This window comes from Micropterus salmoides, unplaced genomic scaffold, assembly GCF_014851395.1.
Source record: "Micropterus salmoides isolate LMB-PRFRI ecotype aquatic unplaced genomic scaffold, ASM1485139v1 Ms_hic_scaffold_12, whole genome shotgun sequence".
NCBI classification, from domain to species: domain Eukaryota; kingdom Metazoa; phylum Chordata; class Actinopteri; order Centrarchiformes; family Centrarchidae; genus Micropterus; species Micropterus salmoides.
The window spans coordinates 15,320,645-15,340,212 of NW_024040263.1; the positions used below are offsets into that span (position 1 = coordinate 15,320,645).

Consider the following 19,568-nt stretch of genomic DNA (forward strand, 5'->3'; position numbering starts at 1 on the left):
TTTCACTGATTTGCTTGACCTTCTACCTACTCACACACTTTCCCTCATCAGCCCTGCAGTTAGGCATATTTACATTCGAAATGTGCCACAAGATTGTTTGGGACATTGCCTGAGAGACATGACAGACTACACCTTGGGCCCAGACCAATCATAGCTTGCCATCTTTCTGGACCTTCTTGACCTAACAAGAATATAAACAAACAATGTCTTTCATAGCAGTGTGTATGATACCGTCTGTCCGGTCAGGCTATTAATGGGCTGATATTGTGTAGTCTGAATGTGGCTTTTCAGCCTTTTGTTCTGCCTGGCTGACCTGTATGAGACTGCCTCCGTGAATGACTCCCTTTTGGAGAGGTCTGCCTGTTTGGATCTGCCTTCCTGGTTTCAAACTGGACTTTAACCTTGTGGGATGAGCATCTATATGAACATCAATGCACCAGTTTTAGCTAAGCAGACACAGTCAGTTTCAAGCTTTGAACAGTACAACACACAAAGATACACAGATTTAGGATCTTTGTCTAAGTAGCTGTGACGAGCCATGACAGGCTTTTTTCACGTTGCTGTGGCTGTGCTCAGTCTTCTGTCTGTCGGACAGTCAGCTCCTGTGAGCAGCTGTGAGAGTCTAATCCAACCTCTTGAAATCCAGGGAAGAGAGCAGGTAAGAGACACTGTCTCATCTCCCATGTCACTCCTCTCTCACACTCTCACTTTTTGCATGTTGGATCTTTTTTGTTTTCATTTTTGAAAGAATCACACTATCCTTTAATGTGATCATTTGTACATCTTATGCAACTGAGGGAGACACTGTTTGTTTCAGCTGCTGGGCAAGTGGACGTATTTAGCAGAAAGCACAAACATCCCCGGATCAAATTTTCTGACAAAGATGTTTGTGGAGACTGCCTGGGGGGAAATCACTGCTGCTAACGAGAGTGGTGCCATCAATGCTATTCATTCTCAAAAAATGTATATTTAAATAAATTATTTATAATTATAATAATAATTGTTTTTTGGAACTGAAGTGTTTATTAATAAGTGAGTGAAAAACATTCAGTGTGTAATTTCTACTTGTAAAATGTTCGGCCGCTGCTTCACTCTCATAATTAAGATGACCTTGGAAAACAACACTCTCTCTATGCGTGAGTATTGATTAAACATCCTGTACAAACCTTTTTACTGACCGTGTGCCTGCAAAAACAGATTTGGACTTTGTGTCCACCATTGCAACAGCACTTTGCAGTGTTGCAAGTGCAAGTGTTGATGTGTATGTATGTATGTATCCGCAGTGAAACCTTTCACTACTTCTACGGTCCTACTGAATACTGGCTGCCCCGACTGCCTTGTTTCCTACTCAAAATACACCATTGGAGGAAGCACATACAGTGGTATCCAGCTCGCGAGTAAGACTTGAGACGTACAGACTGATAAAATTAATGTTGAAGAAATGTTTTCACTTTTACCTTAAAAATAATTCATAAGATATTCAACGGAGTTGACGATGTTCATTCAATGGAATGACTTTGAAATGGTTGTGCACTGACATCTGAGAGTTTACACACTGTATTAAAAGTCAGGCTATGGGTGGACCATATGGTTATAATTTTCTGTCACTTTTACCATTATGTAATTCTGTATTGAAATCTGTGTTGTGATGCAATACTTTTTCTGGAAGCTCAGGTGAGATAACCTCTACAGATGAAACATCCACATGTCTGTTTTCTGCTAATCCAGTGAATTAGATCAAACCAAGGTACTTCACCATACTGACGAAAAAAATGTGTAAATCCAATAATGTTATTATACATGGTGATCAAATACAACCATATATTAAGCTATCTTGGTATACACAGTGTAACATCTCATAGGGTTGGCAGTGGTGGAAAGTAACAAGTTTACAAGTTACTCAAGTTAAATACAGTTTACTGCTGAACTTAGTCTTTCTTTGCAACTCAATTAAGCATCTCATGACTCCTCAGGTTTATTTTTTTTTTATAACCCTTTAAAGGGGCTCGACCCCTAGGTTGAGAACCACTTGACAACTATGAGTTTATATATATATATATATATATACATATATTATTACATTGAAGGCCATTTTTCACTTTTGATTCTTTACGTAGGGCTACTTTCACTGATAATGCTTCTGTAGTTTTACTTGAGTAGGATATTGATTAAAGGAATCTTTACTAGTAATAGTATTTTAAATGAAGGACCTGAATACTGCCTCACAATGTACTGTATGAATATGAATCATCATACTGCACTGCATACAGCCATGCGGGCGGCTCTGTAACACTGTAGCGACAGCGGTGCTTTTAGCTAAATGAACTAAGCTCCTTTGCATAAACTTGTTCTGTCTCCCAGGCATGAGAAATAAAGTGACTGCTGCTGAGCTGGAAGAGTTTACCAAGCAGGTAGAGTGTCTGAACTTAACACCACCTACTCTTCTGGAGCCAGAAAAAGGTATGAACTTTCACACATGTAATCTGGCTGCAAGGCTTTGAAACCCATATTCCCTGATGTTGCTTGCTTTGGATCTTTTCATAATGAAATGTTTAATGCCTTATGCTTTTAACACATTATGTGAATACAGAATGTACCTACACCTTTAATCATCAAAAGAAACAGTGCCTTCATTTGTACAGCAGCGCCAGCGTTCTCTATTGTATCGCGACTATCTCTCCACTGTTACATATTCCATATGTCCAGGGGATGATTCCCCAAGGTCAGGTACATGAAAACCTCATTAAGACACACCGGCTTGCCCTGCCACGCCACCCAGTTTACCTATAAAGCACCTGCTTCGGCGTGACATCACCGATCTCAACCTGAGCTATGGCGTGCGTGAAGACAGAGAAGAAGAGGCTGAAACTAGAATAGACGGAGTGGAGTGTTTAGGATCCTGGCACATTTCCCTTCCTCTCTCTGTTCTTGAGCCTTCAGCAGACCTATTTTGTGAACCCCCCTCCTCACCCCATTTCTGTGTTGGAGGAGGAGGATGTGGATGTGCTCTTCTCTGAGGACAGTAACTTGTTCAGCGGGCAGAACATAGCAGTGCACGTTGGTGGTGACTAGACGGTTAATAGCTTCGACCAGCTTCTCAGCAGGACGGTTGCAGCTCTGGGAAAGGCCCCTCCTGAAACCCTGATGGCAACCCCCTCTCGGTTCGATGAGAGTGCGCTCCACACCGGTGCAGGTCCCTCTTCTGCCTGACTTTGAGGATCTCTTGTGTAAACAGTTCCACTCACTGTCAACCACACACAAGTCATCTAGATCCTGCAGGAGGTTATTGAACGTGCAAGGCAGGGAGCAGGTTGCCTTCCAATGGATCAAACCCTCTCTTCTCTGGTCTCTCCCTCCAGCTTGGCAAGGCCACCTGCCCTAGCAAGGACTCAACCAATGTAGCAAAAGGAAGTGCACTGGGACCAGTGGATTGTTGCCGACTAGTCTTCACAGATGCGTCCCAGGCAGGGTGGGCCACTGTCCATGATGGCTGCAGGGTCAGTGACAGTTGGAACAGCCTCTGGGTGACTCAGCATGTCAACGTCTTGGAGTCGTGCAGCTGGCACTTTTCCAGTTTCTGCCCAGACTGAGAGGTCATCACGTCATTGTCAAGACGGACAGCACTGAGGCAGCGGCCTACACCAACAGGCAAGGGGGGCTGGGCTCCCCTGTCCTCTGCAAACTGGCAACCAAGTTGTGGCTTTAGGCACCCCCCGCTTCTGCTCACTCAGAGCGGTGCATGTGCCAGGACTCATTGAACCCTAGCCAGGGGAATGGAGGCTCTTTGGCCAAACATGACATAGTTCTCAGCAATCCCGCTCCTCTTGCACTGGATGCCGTGAGAGCTCCCTCAGGAGGGACCTGCTGTCCCAGGCAGGCGACACCCCTTCTCAGCGGGACTCAGGCTGGTAGCCTGGCCCCTGAAAGGGACGGCCTCCCGGATCTAGGCTTGCCGGAGAGATGATGGTGGCAATTAATGCAGTTCGTGTTGGTGCTTCAACACTGAATGGGCATCCCTTATTTCCTGGTTTTTCAGAGGCTCTATGAGGGTCTCAGAGGCTGGCAGTTCGTAAGACCAGACCTTCAAGTGTAATTTATACTTCTGCATTGAATCGACAGCGTAGGTTACGGGGCTACGCAGAGGCTACCGTCGCCTGACATGCACATCCTCAAAAATTTAACTATACGTCAAGTTGACGTGGACCGTAAGCACTGTGATTGGTCGGCTGGGTAGCCTCGCAATGACTCCGAGCCGACAGGAAGTGCTCCGTGCTTTGTAGTAACTTTTACTAGCGGCCAAAACGGCAGCTGTAACACTGTGGATCAATATATATGACCGTCATGATCACTGGGGCACTTTGGCAATCGCCCTTTGAGCCCCTTGGGTCTGCTGATCTTAAGTGGCTCTCCCTTAAAACTGTTTTCTGTCGTGGAAATTATATTCCTGGTGAGGGATTGAGCAAAGAATTGAGTTACAACCAACCGTTGTCTTTGAAGAATTTATTAACAAAAAGAAAATAAACAGAGAAGTAGTTAGCTATAACCTCCGCCAGAAAGGTAGGTAAGCTACATGTTGGTTTACAGTAAATATATTGCAGGAAACAAAAATATAGCGCCTGTAAAAACAAAAATACACTTTATGGAGAATTTATTAAACATAGAACTATAGAAGCAGAAAATAAATATATAAATCAGTTAATTAATATTATGAGAACGTGTGAATATTAACAGTATTATTAGATTTGGCCCTCTAGACGGGCTAATTATCCCCAGTATATACTTATAATGAAAAGAATAGCAACAACATTGAGGAAGTGGTTAATAACTTTAATAAATATTTTGCAAGTATTGGACCAGACTTTGCTAGAAAAATCTCTGTTCCACAGATATTTGAAAAGAGATATAATAATCTTATAGAAAGAAATACAATATCAATGTTTCTTAAAGCAGTAGAACTTTTTGTCTCTTTTTTTCTCTATGTTCCAAATAAAAAAATAGATCAGATATCAGATATCAAACAATGCTGCAGGTTCTTAACAGATGGGTTGGGTGTAATCCTTTGCCCCAATCTGGCTTTCCTGCCTAAGATATTGTCTGAATTCCATCTGACCCAGCCAGTCGAGCTACGGTCGCTCTTCTCCCTGTGGAAGGACAGGTGGCTGAGCCAACCCAGTCCACACTGTGCCCAATCAGAGCACTAGCAGGATACATCAGATGCACAATAAGGAAGACTGACCAGCTCTTCATTTGCTTTGAGTCGAATCACCTAGGCAGGCCTTTGTCAAAATCAAGGCTGTCCCACTGGGTTGTGGATGTTATTGAGCAAGCGTATTTGTTTTCGGGTGTGCCTGTCCGGCCGGGGTATGGGCACACTCAACCCATAGCGTTGCTGCGCATATAGCCTCCCTTGCAGCTATATGCGCAGCAGCCATGTAGTCATCTCGGCCCATGTTCACAAGGTTCTACCGTCTGAATGTGGCAGCCAGCCCCTCCCTTGGTGATCGAGTGCTGGGTGTGTCTTGTCAATGAATGACTGAAGCCTCGAGGGCTGTGTGGTTCACTGGTTTGTTGTCTCCATGGTCAGCTTAGCGTCTTGCGGGCTTACCTGAGTGGCCTCCAGACATTCCCTGCGGACTACCCCTGGCAGCCCTTTGGTTGGTGTGACCTCGGGTGATCATCCCCGTACATATGGAATATGTAATGGTGGAGAGATGGTCTCTTCACTCAGAGAACCAAGGTTGCAACATAACCAAGCGATATCTTACTTGTGGTGGGGCTAAGCACAAACAGAATACAAAACAGCCAGTAGTAAAATGCATTTTGTCAAATTGACTAAAACAAACAGGGAAACAAATTATAACTGAAGTAAGGTTTATATTAGATAACATTCATTTTACACAAGCAGGTTTTACAACACATCACCTAAAAAGTTAAACCTCTAAGGTGAATGTGATTCTTAGTCTCTGCCTTTATTTAGTTCATGGTTAATGAAATGTTCTCTCTCCTGTAATAAATGAAAATCACCTCACAGGTTTCTGCCCAGATGGGTCTTCCTCCCAAGAAACAACGACCATTGATCTGACCAGTTTCTCGGATGACATGGCTTCTAAAGTTATCAACCTATTTGCCAAAATGATCAACAGTGAAGGTGGACTGAAGAGACTTACTGAAATGATCTCCAGTGCCATAGGTGGATTAAAAGAAAATTAACATTGTTAAAAATGTCATGCCATGCTTAAATAAGAAGAGGCCATGTCTGACAAAAGGAAATTCTGTCAATAAAAACACTAAATTAATATGAGTATGTCTTCTGTCTTTTACTATTTGTTCTAAATAAAGTGTTTTGTTATCGACATGTCAAATATTCAGATCGTTTGAATTTTTATTGTAAAGGAAATCGCACTCAGACACAGTTACTGGAAAATCTCTCTTTATAATTTGCATAATGCATCACCAGCCTCTAATCTGTGCAAGTATTTAGATCTTGCTGAACTTCTCCACTGACAAATCTTAATTCGCTAATAATATATGGTAAAATCAACCTGTTATAAGATTTGACTCCATGACTGTCAGCGCCATCAGAGATTCAGGGTGAAGTTACTGAGTGCTGGGACAGTATTTCAATGCTTGTACTTTACAAAGTTCACATTTTGAATGCAGGACTATTATGCTCTTATTTAAAATACATTTCAAACACTGACAACACACTAATTTTGTGACCATAAATGTCACTGTTTCAGATTTTGGTGGCCCAACTAAATTTTTGAATAAAAGCCAATGGACCTTTCACTTTATCTACCATTAAACCTGGATTACAACACATGTGTAAACAACTAAGGACTCTTTTCACGTGGGATGAGCCTCTGAGAGACAGAGACTGTCTGGGGGAAGTCAGTGCTGCTAACGAGAGTGATGCCATCAATTTTATACAGTTTCAAAAGAGTAAATTTAATAAATTTAATAAATCATTTTGGAGATAAGGAAACCTTGGAAAACGACACTCTCTATGGGTGAGCATAGATAAACATGCCACACAAACAACACGTGTACCTGCACAAACAGATTTGGACTTTGTGTCCACCATTGCAACAGCACTTTGCGTATGTTTATTGATGTGTAGATGTGTGTGTATGGATGTATGGATGTAGTGCAACCTCTCACTACTTCTGCAGTCCAACTAAAAACTGGTTGCCCGACTGCCTTGTTTCCTACTCAGAATACACCATTGGAGGAAGCACATACAGTGGTATCAAGCTCGCGAGTAAGACTTGAGACGTACAGACTGATAAAATTAATGTTGAAGAAGTCACTTTTACATTACAAATAATTCATATGATGTTGTTAAGGAGTAACTCTGAAATGGTTGTGCACTAACATCTGAGAGTTTACACACTGTATTAAACATCAAACTAGTGGTGGACGATATGGTTATAATTTTCTGTTATTTTTACCATTATGTAATTCTACATCACAGTATCGACATGTATTGTGATGCAATACTTTTTCTGGAAGCTCAGGTGAGATAACCTCTACAAATGAAACACCCACATGTCTGTTTTCTGCTAATCCAGTGAATTAGATCAAACCAAGGTACTTCACCATACTGACGAAAAAATGTGTAAATCCAAATGGTGGTCTAATATAACCATTATATATTAAGCCATCTTTGTATACACGGTATAACAACATCTCTTGGGTTGGCAGTGCTGGAAAGTAAGAAGTTAAGAAGTTAATCAAATTAAGTACTATTTTGGGGTACTTGTACTTACCTAGAGTATTTCTATTTCACGCTACTTTATACTTATTCTCCGCTATATTGACAGAGAAATGTACTTTTTATTCCACTACAGTTTTTTAAAAGATTTTACAATAAAACCATAACCTTATGAAACATAACAAATTTTTAAAGATTGAACCAGTTGCGTTTCAGAGTGTATGAGTTGTTGGAAAGTCCACCAAAGAGACATTTCCTCTATAAACTTCTTACATGTTTTCATTTAAATAACTGTTCAAGGCAGGCGGCACGGTGGTTGCAGGTTCAAACCCCGGTTGCCCCGGCCTGTCTGTGTGTGGAGTTTGCATGTTCTCCATGTGTCTGCGTGGGTTCTCTCCGAGTGCTCCGGCTTCCTTCCACCATCCAAAGACGTGCGGCCTAGGTTGATTTGTGACTCTAAATTGTCCTTAGGTTTGAGTGTGACTGGTTGTTTGTCTATTTGTGGCCCTGCGATGGATAGGCGACCTGTCTAGAATGTACCCTGCCTTTCGCCCGATGTCAGCTGAGATTGGCTCCAGTCCCCCGCGACCCTGTAACAGGATAAGCGGTTGACGATAGATGTTCAAGGCCGGAAGATGTAAAAGTATCCAAATTTTCACAAAAAAGTTTGTTAAGCTGAACTTAGTTTTTTCTTCTTTGCAACACAATTAAGCATCTTATGACTCCTCAGGTTTATTTTGCAACCCTTTATAGGGGCTCGACCCCCACGTTGAGAACCACTGGACAACAACAAGTTAATAATGTCATATATTATTAGGTTGAAGGCCATTTTTCAAGTGTTTTTACTTTTGATACTTTAAGTAGGGCTACATTTTACTGATAATGCTTCTGTAGTTTTACTTGAGTAGGATATTGAGTGCAGAGCCTTTTACTAGTAATGGAGTATTTAATGTATTAGTACTCTTACTTGACTGAAGGATCTGAATGCTTCTTCCACCACTGCCTCAGGATGTACTTTATATGTCATCATAATGCCCAGCTGTGAGTCAGACTTTTCACAAAGATACTCATAATGGGAAAGCAAGAGTCCACAGCCATGCGGGCAGCTCTGTAAAACTGTAGCGACAGCGGTGCTTTTAGCTAAATGCTAACATCAGTATGCTAAAATGCTGACAATGTTAATATGCTGATCAGTCCATTGTAGACAGGCTGAAAAGTCCTACAGTGCCACACTGCTAACATGATTAGAAATAAAACTCCTTGTGTTTAAATCTCTCAAATTAGTCTTGTCCTGTGCATACACTTGTTCTGTCTCTCAGGGAGGAGAAATAAAGTGACTGCTGCTGAGCTGGAAGAGTTTACCAAGCAGGTACAGTGTCTGAACTTAACACCACCTACTCTACTGGACCCAGAAAAGGTATGAACTTTCACACGTGTAATGTGGCTGCAGGGCTTTGGAACACTGATGTTGTAAATATGCTTTGGCCTTTATCATAATGAACTGTTTAATGCTTTCAACATGTGTGTGAATACAGAATGTACCCACACCTTTTATAGTCAAGAAACAGTGCCTTCATTTATACAGCAGCTGCAGCAATATCTTACTTGTGGTGGTGCTAAGCTAAAACTAAATACAGTACAGCCAGTAGTAAAATGCATTTTGTAACAAACAGGGAAACAAAATATAACTTCTCTGTCACTACCTTTATTTTGTTCATGGTTGATATGGATGCGCCTTCATGAAATGTTCTCTCTCCTGTAATAAATGAAATTCACCTCACAGGTTTCTGCCCAGATAGGTCGTCCTCCCAAGAAACAACGACCATTGAGCTGACCAATTTCTCGGATGACATGGCTTCTGAAGTTATCAACTTACTGAAATGATCTAGGTGGATTAAAAGAAAATTAACATTGTTAAAAATGTCATGTCATACTTAAATAAGAAGAGGCCATGTCTGACAAAAGGAAATTCTGTCAATAAAAACACTAAATTAATATGAGTATGTCTTCTGTTTTTTACTATTTGTTCTAAAAAAAGTTCAGATTGTTTGAATTTTATTGTATTGGAAATCGCTCTCCCAGTTAATGGAAGATCCCTCTTTATAATTTGTATAATGCATCACCAGCCTCTAATCTGTGCAAGTATTTAGATCTTGCTGAACTTCTCCACTGACAAATCTTAATTCGGCAGACACTAATAAAATATGGTAAAATGAACCTGTTATAAGATTTGACTCCATGACTGATAGTCAGCGCCATCTGAGACTCAGGCTGAAGTTACTGAGTGCTGTTACAATATTTCAATACATGTTCTTGAAAAAAGTTGGACTCAAACTTACACTAATTTAGTGAACATAAATGTCACTTTTTCTGATATTGGTGGCCTAATTACATTTTCTGAATAAAAGCCAATAAACCTTTCATTTTATCTACCTTTAAACCCAGATTACAACATACGTGTAAACAGTAAGGACTCAGTTCATGTGGGATGAGCCTCTGGACTTTAATGCACCAGTTTTTAGCTCGCACCAGTTTTAATCCTGAAGCAGACACAATCAGCAGGTGAGCCATGACAGGCTTTATTCGTGTTGCTGTGGCTGTGCTCAGTCTTCTGTCTGTTGGACAGTCAGCTCCTGTGAGCAGCTGTGAGAGTCTAATCCAACCTCTTGAAATCCAGGGAAGAGAGCAGGTAAGAGACACTGTCTCATCTCCCATGTCACTCCTCTCTCACACTCTCACTTTTTGCATGTTGGATCTTTTTGTTTTCATTTTTGAAAGAATCACACTATCCTTTAATGTGATCATTTGTACATCTTATGCAACTGAGGGAGACACTGTTTGTTTCAGCTGCTGGGCAAGTGGACGTATTTAGCAGAAAGCACAAGCATCCCCGGATCAGATTTTCTGACAAAGATGTTTGTGGAGACTGCCTGGGGGAAATCACTGCTGCTAACGAGAGTGGTGCCATCAATGCTATTCATTCTCAAAAAATGTATATTTAAATAAATGAAATTATTTTTTGGAACTGAAGTGTTTATTAATAAGTGAGTGAAAAACATTCAGTGTGTAATTTCTACTTGTAAAAGGTTCGGCCGCTGCTTCACTCTCATAATTACGATGACCTTGGAAAACAACACTCTCTCTATGCGTGAGTATTGATTAAACATCCTGTACAAACCTTTTTACTGACCGTGTGCCTGCAAAAACAGATTTGGACTTTGTGTCCACCATTGCAACAGCACTTTGCAGTGTTGCAAGTGCAAGTGTTGATGTGTATGTATGTATGTATCCGCAGTGCAACCTTTCACTACTTCTACGGTCCTACTGAATACTGGCTGCCCCGACTGCCTTGTTTCCTACTCAAAATACACCATTGGAGGAAGCACATACAGTGGTATCCAGCTCGCGAGTAAGACTTGAGACGTACAGACTGATAAAATTAATGTTGAAGAAATGTTTTCACTTTTACCTTAAAAATAATTCATAAGATATTCAACGGAGTTGACGATGTTCATTCAATGGAATGACTTTGAAATGGTTGTGCACTGACATCTGAGAGTTTACACACTGTATTAAAAGTCAGGCTATGGGTGGACCATATGGTTATAATTTTCTGTCACTTTTACCATTATGTAATTCTGTATTGAAATCTGTGTTGTGATGCAATACTTTTTCTGGAAGCTCAGGTGAGATAACCTCTACAGATGAAACATCCACATGTCTGTTTTCTGCTAATCCAGTGAATTAGATCAAACCAAGGTACTTCACCATACTGACGAAAAAAATGTGTAAATCCAATAATGTTATTATACATGGTGATCAAATACAACCATATATTAAGCTATCTTGGTATACACAGTGTAACATCTCATAGGGTTGGCAGTGGTGGAAAGTAACAAGTTTACAAGTTACTCAAGTTAAATACAGTTTACTGCTGAACTTAGTCTTTCTTTGCAACTCAATTAAGCATCTCATGACTCCTCAGGTTTATTTTTTTTTTTATAACCCTTTAAAGGGGCTCGACCCCTAGGTTGAGAACCACTTGACAACTATGAGTTAATATATATATATATATATATACATATATTATTACATTGAAGGCCATTTTTCACTTTTGATTCTTTACGTAGGGCTACTTTCACTGATAATGCTTCTGTAGTTTTACTTGAGTAGGATATTGATTAAAGGAATCTTTACTAGTAATAGTATTTTAAATGAAGGACCTGAATACTGCCTCACAATGGACTGTATGAATATGAATCATCATACTGCACTGCATACAGCCATGCGGGCGGCTCTGTAACACTGTAGCGACAGCGGTGCTTTTAGCTAAATGAACTAAGCTCCTTTGCATAAACTTGTTCTGTCTCCCAGGCATGAGAAATAAAGTGACTGCTGCTGAGCTGGAAGAGTTTACCAAGCAGGTAGAGTGTCTGAACTTAACACCACCTACTCTTCTGGAGCCAGAAAAAGGTATGAACTTTCACACATGTAATCTGGCTGCAAGGCTTTGAAACCCATATTCCCTGATGTTGCTTGCTTTGGATCTTTTCATAATGAAATGTTTAATGCCTTATGCTTTTAACACATTATGTGAATACAGAATGTACCTACACCTTTAATCATCAAAAGAAACAGTGCCTTCATTTGTACAGCAGCGCCAGCGTTCTCTATTGTATCGCGACTATCTCTCCACTGTTACATATTCCATATGTCCAGGGGATGATTCCCCAAGGTCAGGTACATGAAAACCTCATTAAGACACACCGGCTTGCCCTGCCACGCCACCCAGTTTACCTATAAAGCACCTGCTTCGGCGTGACATCACCGATCTCAACCTGAGCTATGGCGTGCGTGAAGACAGAGAAGAAGAGGCTGAAACTAGAATAGACGGAGTGGAGTGTTTAGGATCCTGGCACATTTCCCTTCCTCTCTCTGTTCTTGAGCCTTCAGCAGACCTATTTTGTGAACCCCCCTCCTCACCCATTTCTGTGTTGGAGGAGGAGGATGTGGATGTGCTCTTCTCTGAGGACAGTAACTTGTTCAGCGGGCAGAACATAGCAGTGCACGTTGGTGGTGACTAGACGGTTAATAGCTTCGACCAGCTTCTCAGCAGGACGGTTGCAGCTCTGGGAAAGGCCCCTCCTGAAACCCTGATGGCAACCCCCTCTCGGTTCGATGAGAGTGCGCTCCACACCGGTGCAGGTCCCTCTTCTGCCTGACTTTGAGGATCTCTTGTGTAAACAGTTCCACTCACTGTCAACCACACACAAGTCATCTAGATCCTGCAGGAGGTTATTGAACGTGCAAGGCAGGGAGCAGGTTGCCTTCCAATGGATCAAACCCTCTCTTCTCTGGTCTCTCCCTCCAGCTTGGCAAGGCCACCTGCCCTAGCAAGGACTCAACCAATGTAGCAAAAGGAAGTGCACTGGGACCAGTGGATTGTTGCCGACTAGTCTTCACAGATGCGTCCCAGGCAGGGTGGGCCACTGTCCATGATGGCTGCAGGGTCAGTGACAGTTGGAACAGCCTCTGGGTGACTCAGCATGTCAACGTCTTGGAGTCGTGCAGCTGGCACTTTTCCAGTTTCTGCCCAGACTGAGAGGTCATCACGTCATTGTCAAGACGGACAGCACTGAGGCAGCGGCCTACACCAACAGGCAAGGGGGGCTGGGCTCCCCTGTCCTCTGCAAACTGGCAACCAAGTTGTGGCTTTAGGCACCCCCCGCTTCTGCTCACTCAGAGCGGTGCATGTGCCAGGACTCATTGAACCCTAGCCAGGGGAATGGAGGCTCTTTGGCCAAACATGACATAGTTCTCAGCAATCCCGCTCCTCTTGCACTGGATGCCGTGAGAGCTCCCTCAGGAGGGACCTGCTGTCCCAGGCAGGCGACACCCCTTCTCAGCGGGACTCAGGCTGGTAGCCTGGCCCCTGAAAGGGACGGCCTCCCGGATCTAGGCTTGCCGGAGAGATGATGGTGGCAATTAATGCAGTTCGTGTTGGTGCTTCAACACTGAATGGGCATCCCTTATTTCCTGGTTTTTCAGAGGCTCTATGAGGCTCTCAGAGGCTGGCAGTTCGTAAGACCAGACCTTCAAGTGTAATTTATACTTCTGCATTGAATCGACAGCGTAGGTTACGGGGCTACGCAGAGGCTACCGTCGCCTGACATGCACATCCTCAAAAATTTAACTATACGTCAAGTTGACGTGGACCGTAAGCACTGTGATTGGTCGGCTGGGTAGCCTCGCAATGACTCCGAGCCGACAGGAAGTGCTCCGTGCTTTGTAGTAACTTTTACTAGCGGCCAAAACGGCAGCTGTAACACTGTGGATCAATATATATGACCGTCATGATCACTGGGGCACTTTGGCAATCGCCCTTTGAGCCCCTTGGGTCTGCTGATCTTAAGTGGCTCTCCCTTAAAACTGTTTTCTGTCGTGGAAATTATATTCCTGGTGAGGGATTGAGCAAAGAATTGAGTTACAACCAACCGTTGTCTTTGAAGAATTTATTAACAAAAAGAAAATAAACAGAGAAGTAGTTAGCTATAACCTCCGCCAGAAAGGTAGGTAAGCTACATGTTGGTTTACAGTAAATATATTGCAGGAAACAAAAATATAGCGCCTGTAAAAACAAAAATACACTTTATGGAGAATTTATTAAACATAGAACTATAGAAGCAGAAAATAAATATATAAATCAGTTAATTAATATTATGAGAACGTGTGAATATTAACAGTATTATTAGATTTGGCCCTCTAGACGGGCTAATTATCCCCAGTATATACTTATAATGAAAAGAATAGCAACAACATTGAGGAAGTGGTTAATAACTTTAATAAATATTTTGCAAGTATTGGACCAGACTTTGCTAGAAAAATCTCTGTTCCACAGATATTTGAAAAGAGATATAATAATCTTATAGAAAGAAATACAATATCAATGTTTCTTAAAGCAGTAGAACTTTTTTGTCTCTCTTTTTTTCTCTATGTTCCAAATAAAAAAATAGATCAAATATCAGATATCAAACAATGCTGCAGGTTCTTAACAGATGGGTTGGGTGTAATCCTTTGCCCCAATCTGGCTTTCCTGCCTAAGATATTGTCTGAATTCCATCTGACCCAGCCAGTCGAGCTACGGTCGCTCTTCTCCCCTGTGGAAGGACAGGTGGCTGAGCCAACCCAGTCCACACTGTGCCCACTAGCAGGATACATCAGATGCACAATTAGGAAGACTGACCAGCTCTTCATTTGCTTTGAGTCGAATCACCTAGGCAGGCCTTTGTCAAAATCAAGGCTGTCCCACTGGGTTGTGGATGTTATTGAGCAAGCGTATTTGTTTTCGGGTGTGCCTGTCCGGCCGGGGTATGGGCACACTCAACCCATAGCGTTGCTGCGCATATAGCCTCCCTTGCAGCTATATGCGCAGCAGCCATGTAGTCATCTCGGCCCATGTTCACAAGGTTCTACCGTCTGAATGTGGCAGCCAGCCCCTCCCTTGGTGATCGAGTGCTGGGTGTGTCTTGTCAATGAATGACTGAAGCCTCGAGGGCTGTGTGGTTCACTGGTTTGTTGTCTCCATGGTCAGCTTAGCGTCTTGCGGGCTTACCTGAGTGGCCTCCAGACATTCCCTGCGGACTACCCCTGGCAGCCCTTTGGTTGGTGTGACCTCGGGTGATCATCTCCCGTACATATGGAATATGTAATGGTGGAGAGATGGTCTCTTCACTCAGAGAACCAAGGTTGCAACATAACCAAGCGATATCTTACTTGTGGTGGGGCTAAGCACAAACAGAATACAAAACAGCCAGTAGTAAAATGCATTTTGTCAAATTGACTAAAACAAACAGGGAAACAAATTATAACTGAAGTAAGGTTTATATTAGATAACATTCATTTTACACAAGCAGGTTTTACAACACATCACCTAAAAAGTTAAACCTCTAAGGTGAATGTGATTCTTAGTCTCTGCCTTTATTTAGTTCATGGTTAATGAAATGTTCTCTCTCCTGTAATAAATGAAAATCACCTCACAGGTTTCTGCCCAGATGGGTCTTCCTCCCAAGAAACAACGACCATTGATCTGACCAGTTTCTCGGATGACATGGCTTCTAAAGTTATCAACCTATTTGCCAAAATGATCAACAGTGAAGGTGGACTGAAGAGACTTACTGAAATGATCTCCAGTGCCATAGGTGGATTAAAAGAAAATTAACATTGTTAAAAATGTCATGCCATGCTTAAATAAGAAGAGGCCATGTCTGACAAAAGGAAATTCTGTCAATAAAAACACTAAATTAATATGAGTATGTCTTCTGTCTTTTACTATTTGTTCTAAATAAAGTGTTTTGTTATCGACATGTCAAATATTCAGATCGTTTGAATTTTTATTGTAAAGGAAATCGCACTCACACACAGTTACTGGAAAATCTCTCTTTATAATTTGCATAATGCATCACCAGCCTCTAATCTGTGCAAGTATTTAGATCTTGCTGAACTTCTCCACTGACAAATCTTAATTCGGCAGACACTAATAAAATATGGTAAAATGAACCTGTTATAAGATTTGACTCCATGACTGATAGTCAGCGCCATCTGAGACTCAGGCTTACTGAGTGCTGTTACAATATTTCAATACATGTTCTTGAAAAAAGTTGGACTCAAACTTACACTAATTTAGTGAACATAAATGTCACTTTTTCTGATATTGGTGGCCTAATTACATTTTCTGAATAAAAGCCAATAAACCTTTCATTTTATCTACCTTTAAACCCAGATTACAACATACGTGTAAACAGTAAGGACTCAGTTCATGTGGGATGAGCCTCTGGACTTTAATGCACCAGTTTTTAGCTCGCACCAGTTTTAATCCTGAAGCAGACACAATCAGCAGGTGAGCCATGACAGGCTTTATTCGTGTTGCTGTGGCTGTGCTCAGTCTTCTGTCTGTTGGACAGTCAGCTCCTGTGAGCAGCTGTGAGAGTCTAATCCAACCTCTTGAAATCCAGGGAAGAGAGCAGGTAAGAGACACTGTCTCATTGCACTCGTTACCTGTCTCTCACAATCTCACTTTCCTTTGTCAGTCAAGCTTCGAGCTATCATTTTCATCATGTTTTTAAAACCAAAAAATATTTTAATGAATCCATTTGTCATCTTGTGCAACTGAGGGAGACAATTTCTGTTTCAGTTGCTGGGCAAGTGGATGCACGTAGCAGAAAGCACAGAAGACCACAATACTGGAGTGGTGTTGAAGACTTTTCGGGAAAGCCACTCTCTGAAAATCACTGCTGCTACTGAGAGTGATGCTGTTGCTCTCATGGGCACAGTAAAAGCGTAATTTCAAATTTTGTCTCAAAATTGACAAAAGTCTAATATTCCAAACCACCATCATTCAGGTTTTAATTTTTATTCGTTTAAAAAAAATATCAGTTTGTAACTGCACGTATATGTTTCTACCTGTGAAAGGTTCGGCTATTGTGTCACAAACACAGTTAAGATGACCTTGGGAAACAGCACTCTCCAGCCACGTGAGTAGGCTAATTTATTATCATTTATGCAATCTGCTGTGCAAATATTTTGACCTGCACAAATAGATCTTAACTTTGTAACCAGCAGCAGCACTTTTTCTTCTTTGCAAAGAGTTCTTACTGAAATAACTTCAAAATTACTCTTTTTACTTTTTTAAAACTGTTAACTAGTAGGCCTCTTTATCCTATTACCTCAAGGTGCAACAATAATGACAACCCATTTAAAAAACAAAACAAAACACAAGAAATACCATCCTCACTCTCAGCAATTTGACTGCAGTGTGCATAAAACCACCAGTATTGTCGGCTTGTTTTACAGCCGAGGAGCCACTACATGAAACTGGTTTCTCCTTTATCTGTCAACCAAGAGAGCAGGCTAATTTATCAATGATACATGCTGCGCAAATATTTTGTCTGACATACCTGCACAAACACATTTGAACTTTGTGTCTAGTATTGCAACAGCACTTGTGTATGTGTGTGTTCTCCCCAGGGACTATCAATATTTCACCAACAGTGAACCTACTCAAAACTGGCTGTTCTGACTGTCTTCTGCTCCAATTTTATTACCAAATGACAGGAAGGAACCTCAAAGTTCTTCAGTTACTCAGTAAGATAACAATACTAATTCAAATGTTTATCTATGTTACTCTTTGACATGTGACACAAATGACAAAAATAAACAAACAATAATACAGTTAAAAAGGAGACATTAACTTAAAGACTTAAAGAAGTTTCATCTCGGGGAGTGAGCAAATTATTTACAGGACAAGTGCTGCTTTAGTATCATTTAAACATTCATTCATAACTGTTTATACACAAATCATTAAAAAAAATTTGTCTTTCAGGCAAGAGACAGACTGTGACTGCTGCTGAGCTGGAAGAGTTTAAGAAGCAGGCCGAATGTCTTAACTTTGCACAGCCTTTTAGCCTGGCACAAGATGAAGGTATGAATGTTTTTTACCTTAGATAATATAATAGCTGCAGCATTGTCATAAATGTGGTATCTAAGCGCAATCATGTTAGATCTACAGGAATGTGCATTCACTAATTCATGCTATCCACAACCAGTTCTATGAAGTTGAATTTAAATGAAGTCACACTTTCTCTGTCTTACAGGTGTTTGCCCTGAGCCTCAAGAAACAGAGATTATAGATGTGCCACGTTATTTTGTCAATGGACAGATGTCCGATTTAACAAACGCAACTGAAGAGATTACCAAGAGTGTAGGTGGGGCAGAAAACTTTCTTAAAATGGTCTCTGACGTACTTTCAAAGAACTAATGCACAGAAACTGTGTGAATAAATAAGAAACTAAATGAATTGGATGTATGATGTGCTCATTTTGTCTGGCAGATTATTTAGTTCAGATGAAAAGAAATTGAACATTGTTAAAAATGTCATGCCATGCTTACGTAATGAAGAGGGCATATCTGTTAGACAAGTCTACCAATAAAAACGATGATACAAAATTAATATGACGGATGTCTGTTGTTCTTCTATCTGACTAAAAGCAAATAAACCTTTCACTTTACCTACCATTAAACCCGGATTACAACACGTGTAAACAACTATGGACTCATTTCATGTGGGATGAGCATCTGGACTGTAATGCAGCATTATGGCGGTTGAATATACCTACAGTGTTTTGTACCTTGATAATTTAATAGCTGCAGCAGTGTTGTAAATGTGGCAACTCCGCAGAACCATGTTAGATCTACAAGAATGTGTATTGTATGAAAGAATGTGAATTCATGCTATCCACAACCTGTTCTATGAATTCTTTTAAAAGAAGTCACACCAGTGCCTCATGACACAGAGATTATAGATGTGCCACGTTTTTATGGACAGATATCAGACTTTAGAAACATGACTGAGGAGTTGGCAACAGAGTGGGTGGACTAGAAAATCGCCCCAAATAGGTCTCTGACGCACTTAAAAGAAGGACTAACGGCACAGACCATGTGTCATGTGTCAAAGAAGAGCAGGGGCTGAGATTTCCTGACCTTAATCCCTTGACTTCAATGTTGCAACTTTATCTTTCATTATACCATGCACACCTGTATGCCCACATCTTTCAAATGCCACAACCCCAGTTGAAAATGCATGCTTTCCTTTTAAAATTAATATAACCTTTTTAACTGTCCTTTCAGGCCCCATTGTGTCCTCTCCATAGACTACATAAAAGAAGTGGACGTAGTCACCGCGACATTACCCTTTGGGTTTTGGACTATCCTTTTGAAACCTCGACTGTGGCATTTTGGCATCTTGATTTGAGAGTGAGGGGTGACTATAGACTCTATAAAACAATGAAGTAAGGTGACG

General features: G+C 41.3%; 2 protein-coding genes across 2 annotated transcripts; both read left to right on the top strand.

The window, feature by feature from the left end:
• Nucleotides 1-418: 418 nt before the first annotated feature.
• Nucleotides 419-9,714, top strand: LOC119899145. The gene is made up of 7 exons (XM_038713592.1): nucleotides 419-658; nucleotides 818-961; nucleotides 1,073-1,136; nucleotides 1,284-1,397; nucleotides 2,362-2,460; nucleotides 6,032-6,235; nucleotides 9,649-9,714. Exons 1-6 carry the CDS (start codon nucleotides 539-541, stop codon nucleotides 6,208-6,210), a joined length of 720 nt encoding a protein of 239 aa, XP_038569520.1. The 5' UTR covers nucleotides 419-538; the 3' UTR covers nucleotides 6,211-6,235; nucleotides 9,649-9,714.
• Nucleotides 9,715-16,586: 6,872 nt separating this feature from the next.
• On the top strand, nucleotides 16,587-18,571 carry LOC119899147. Its single transcript, XM_038713594.1, has 6 exons — nucleotides 16,587-16,737; nucleotides 16,905-17,050; nucleotides 17,183-17,244; nucleotides 17,738-17,854; nucleotides 18,093-18,191; nucleotides 18,364-18,571. The coding sequence occupies exons 1-6, from the start codon at nucleotides 16,618-16,620 to the stop codon at nucleotides 18,525-18,527; spliced, it is 708 nt and encodes a 235-aa protein (XP_038569522.1). The 5' UTR covers nucleotides 16,587-16,617; the 3' UTR covers nucleotides 18,528-18,571.
• Nucleotides 18,572-19,568: the final 997 nt, after the last annotated feature.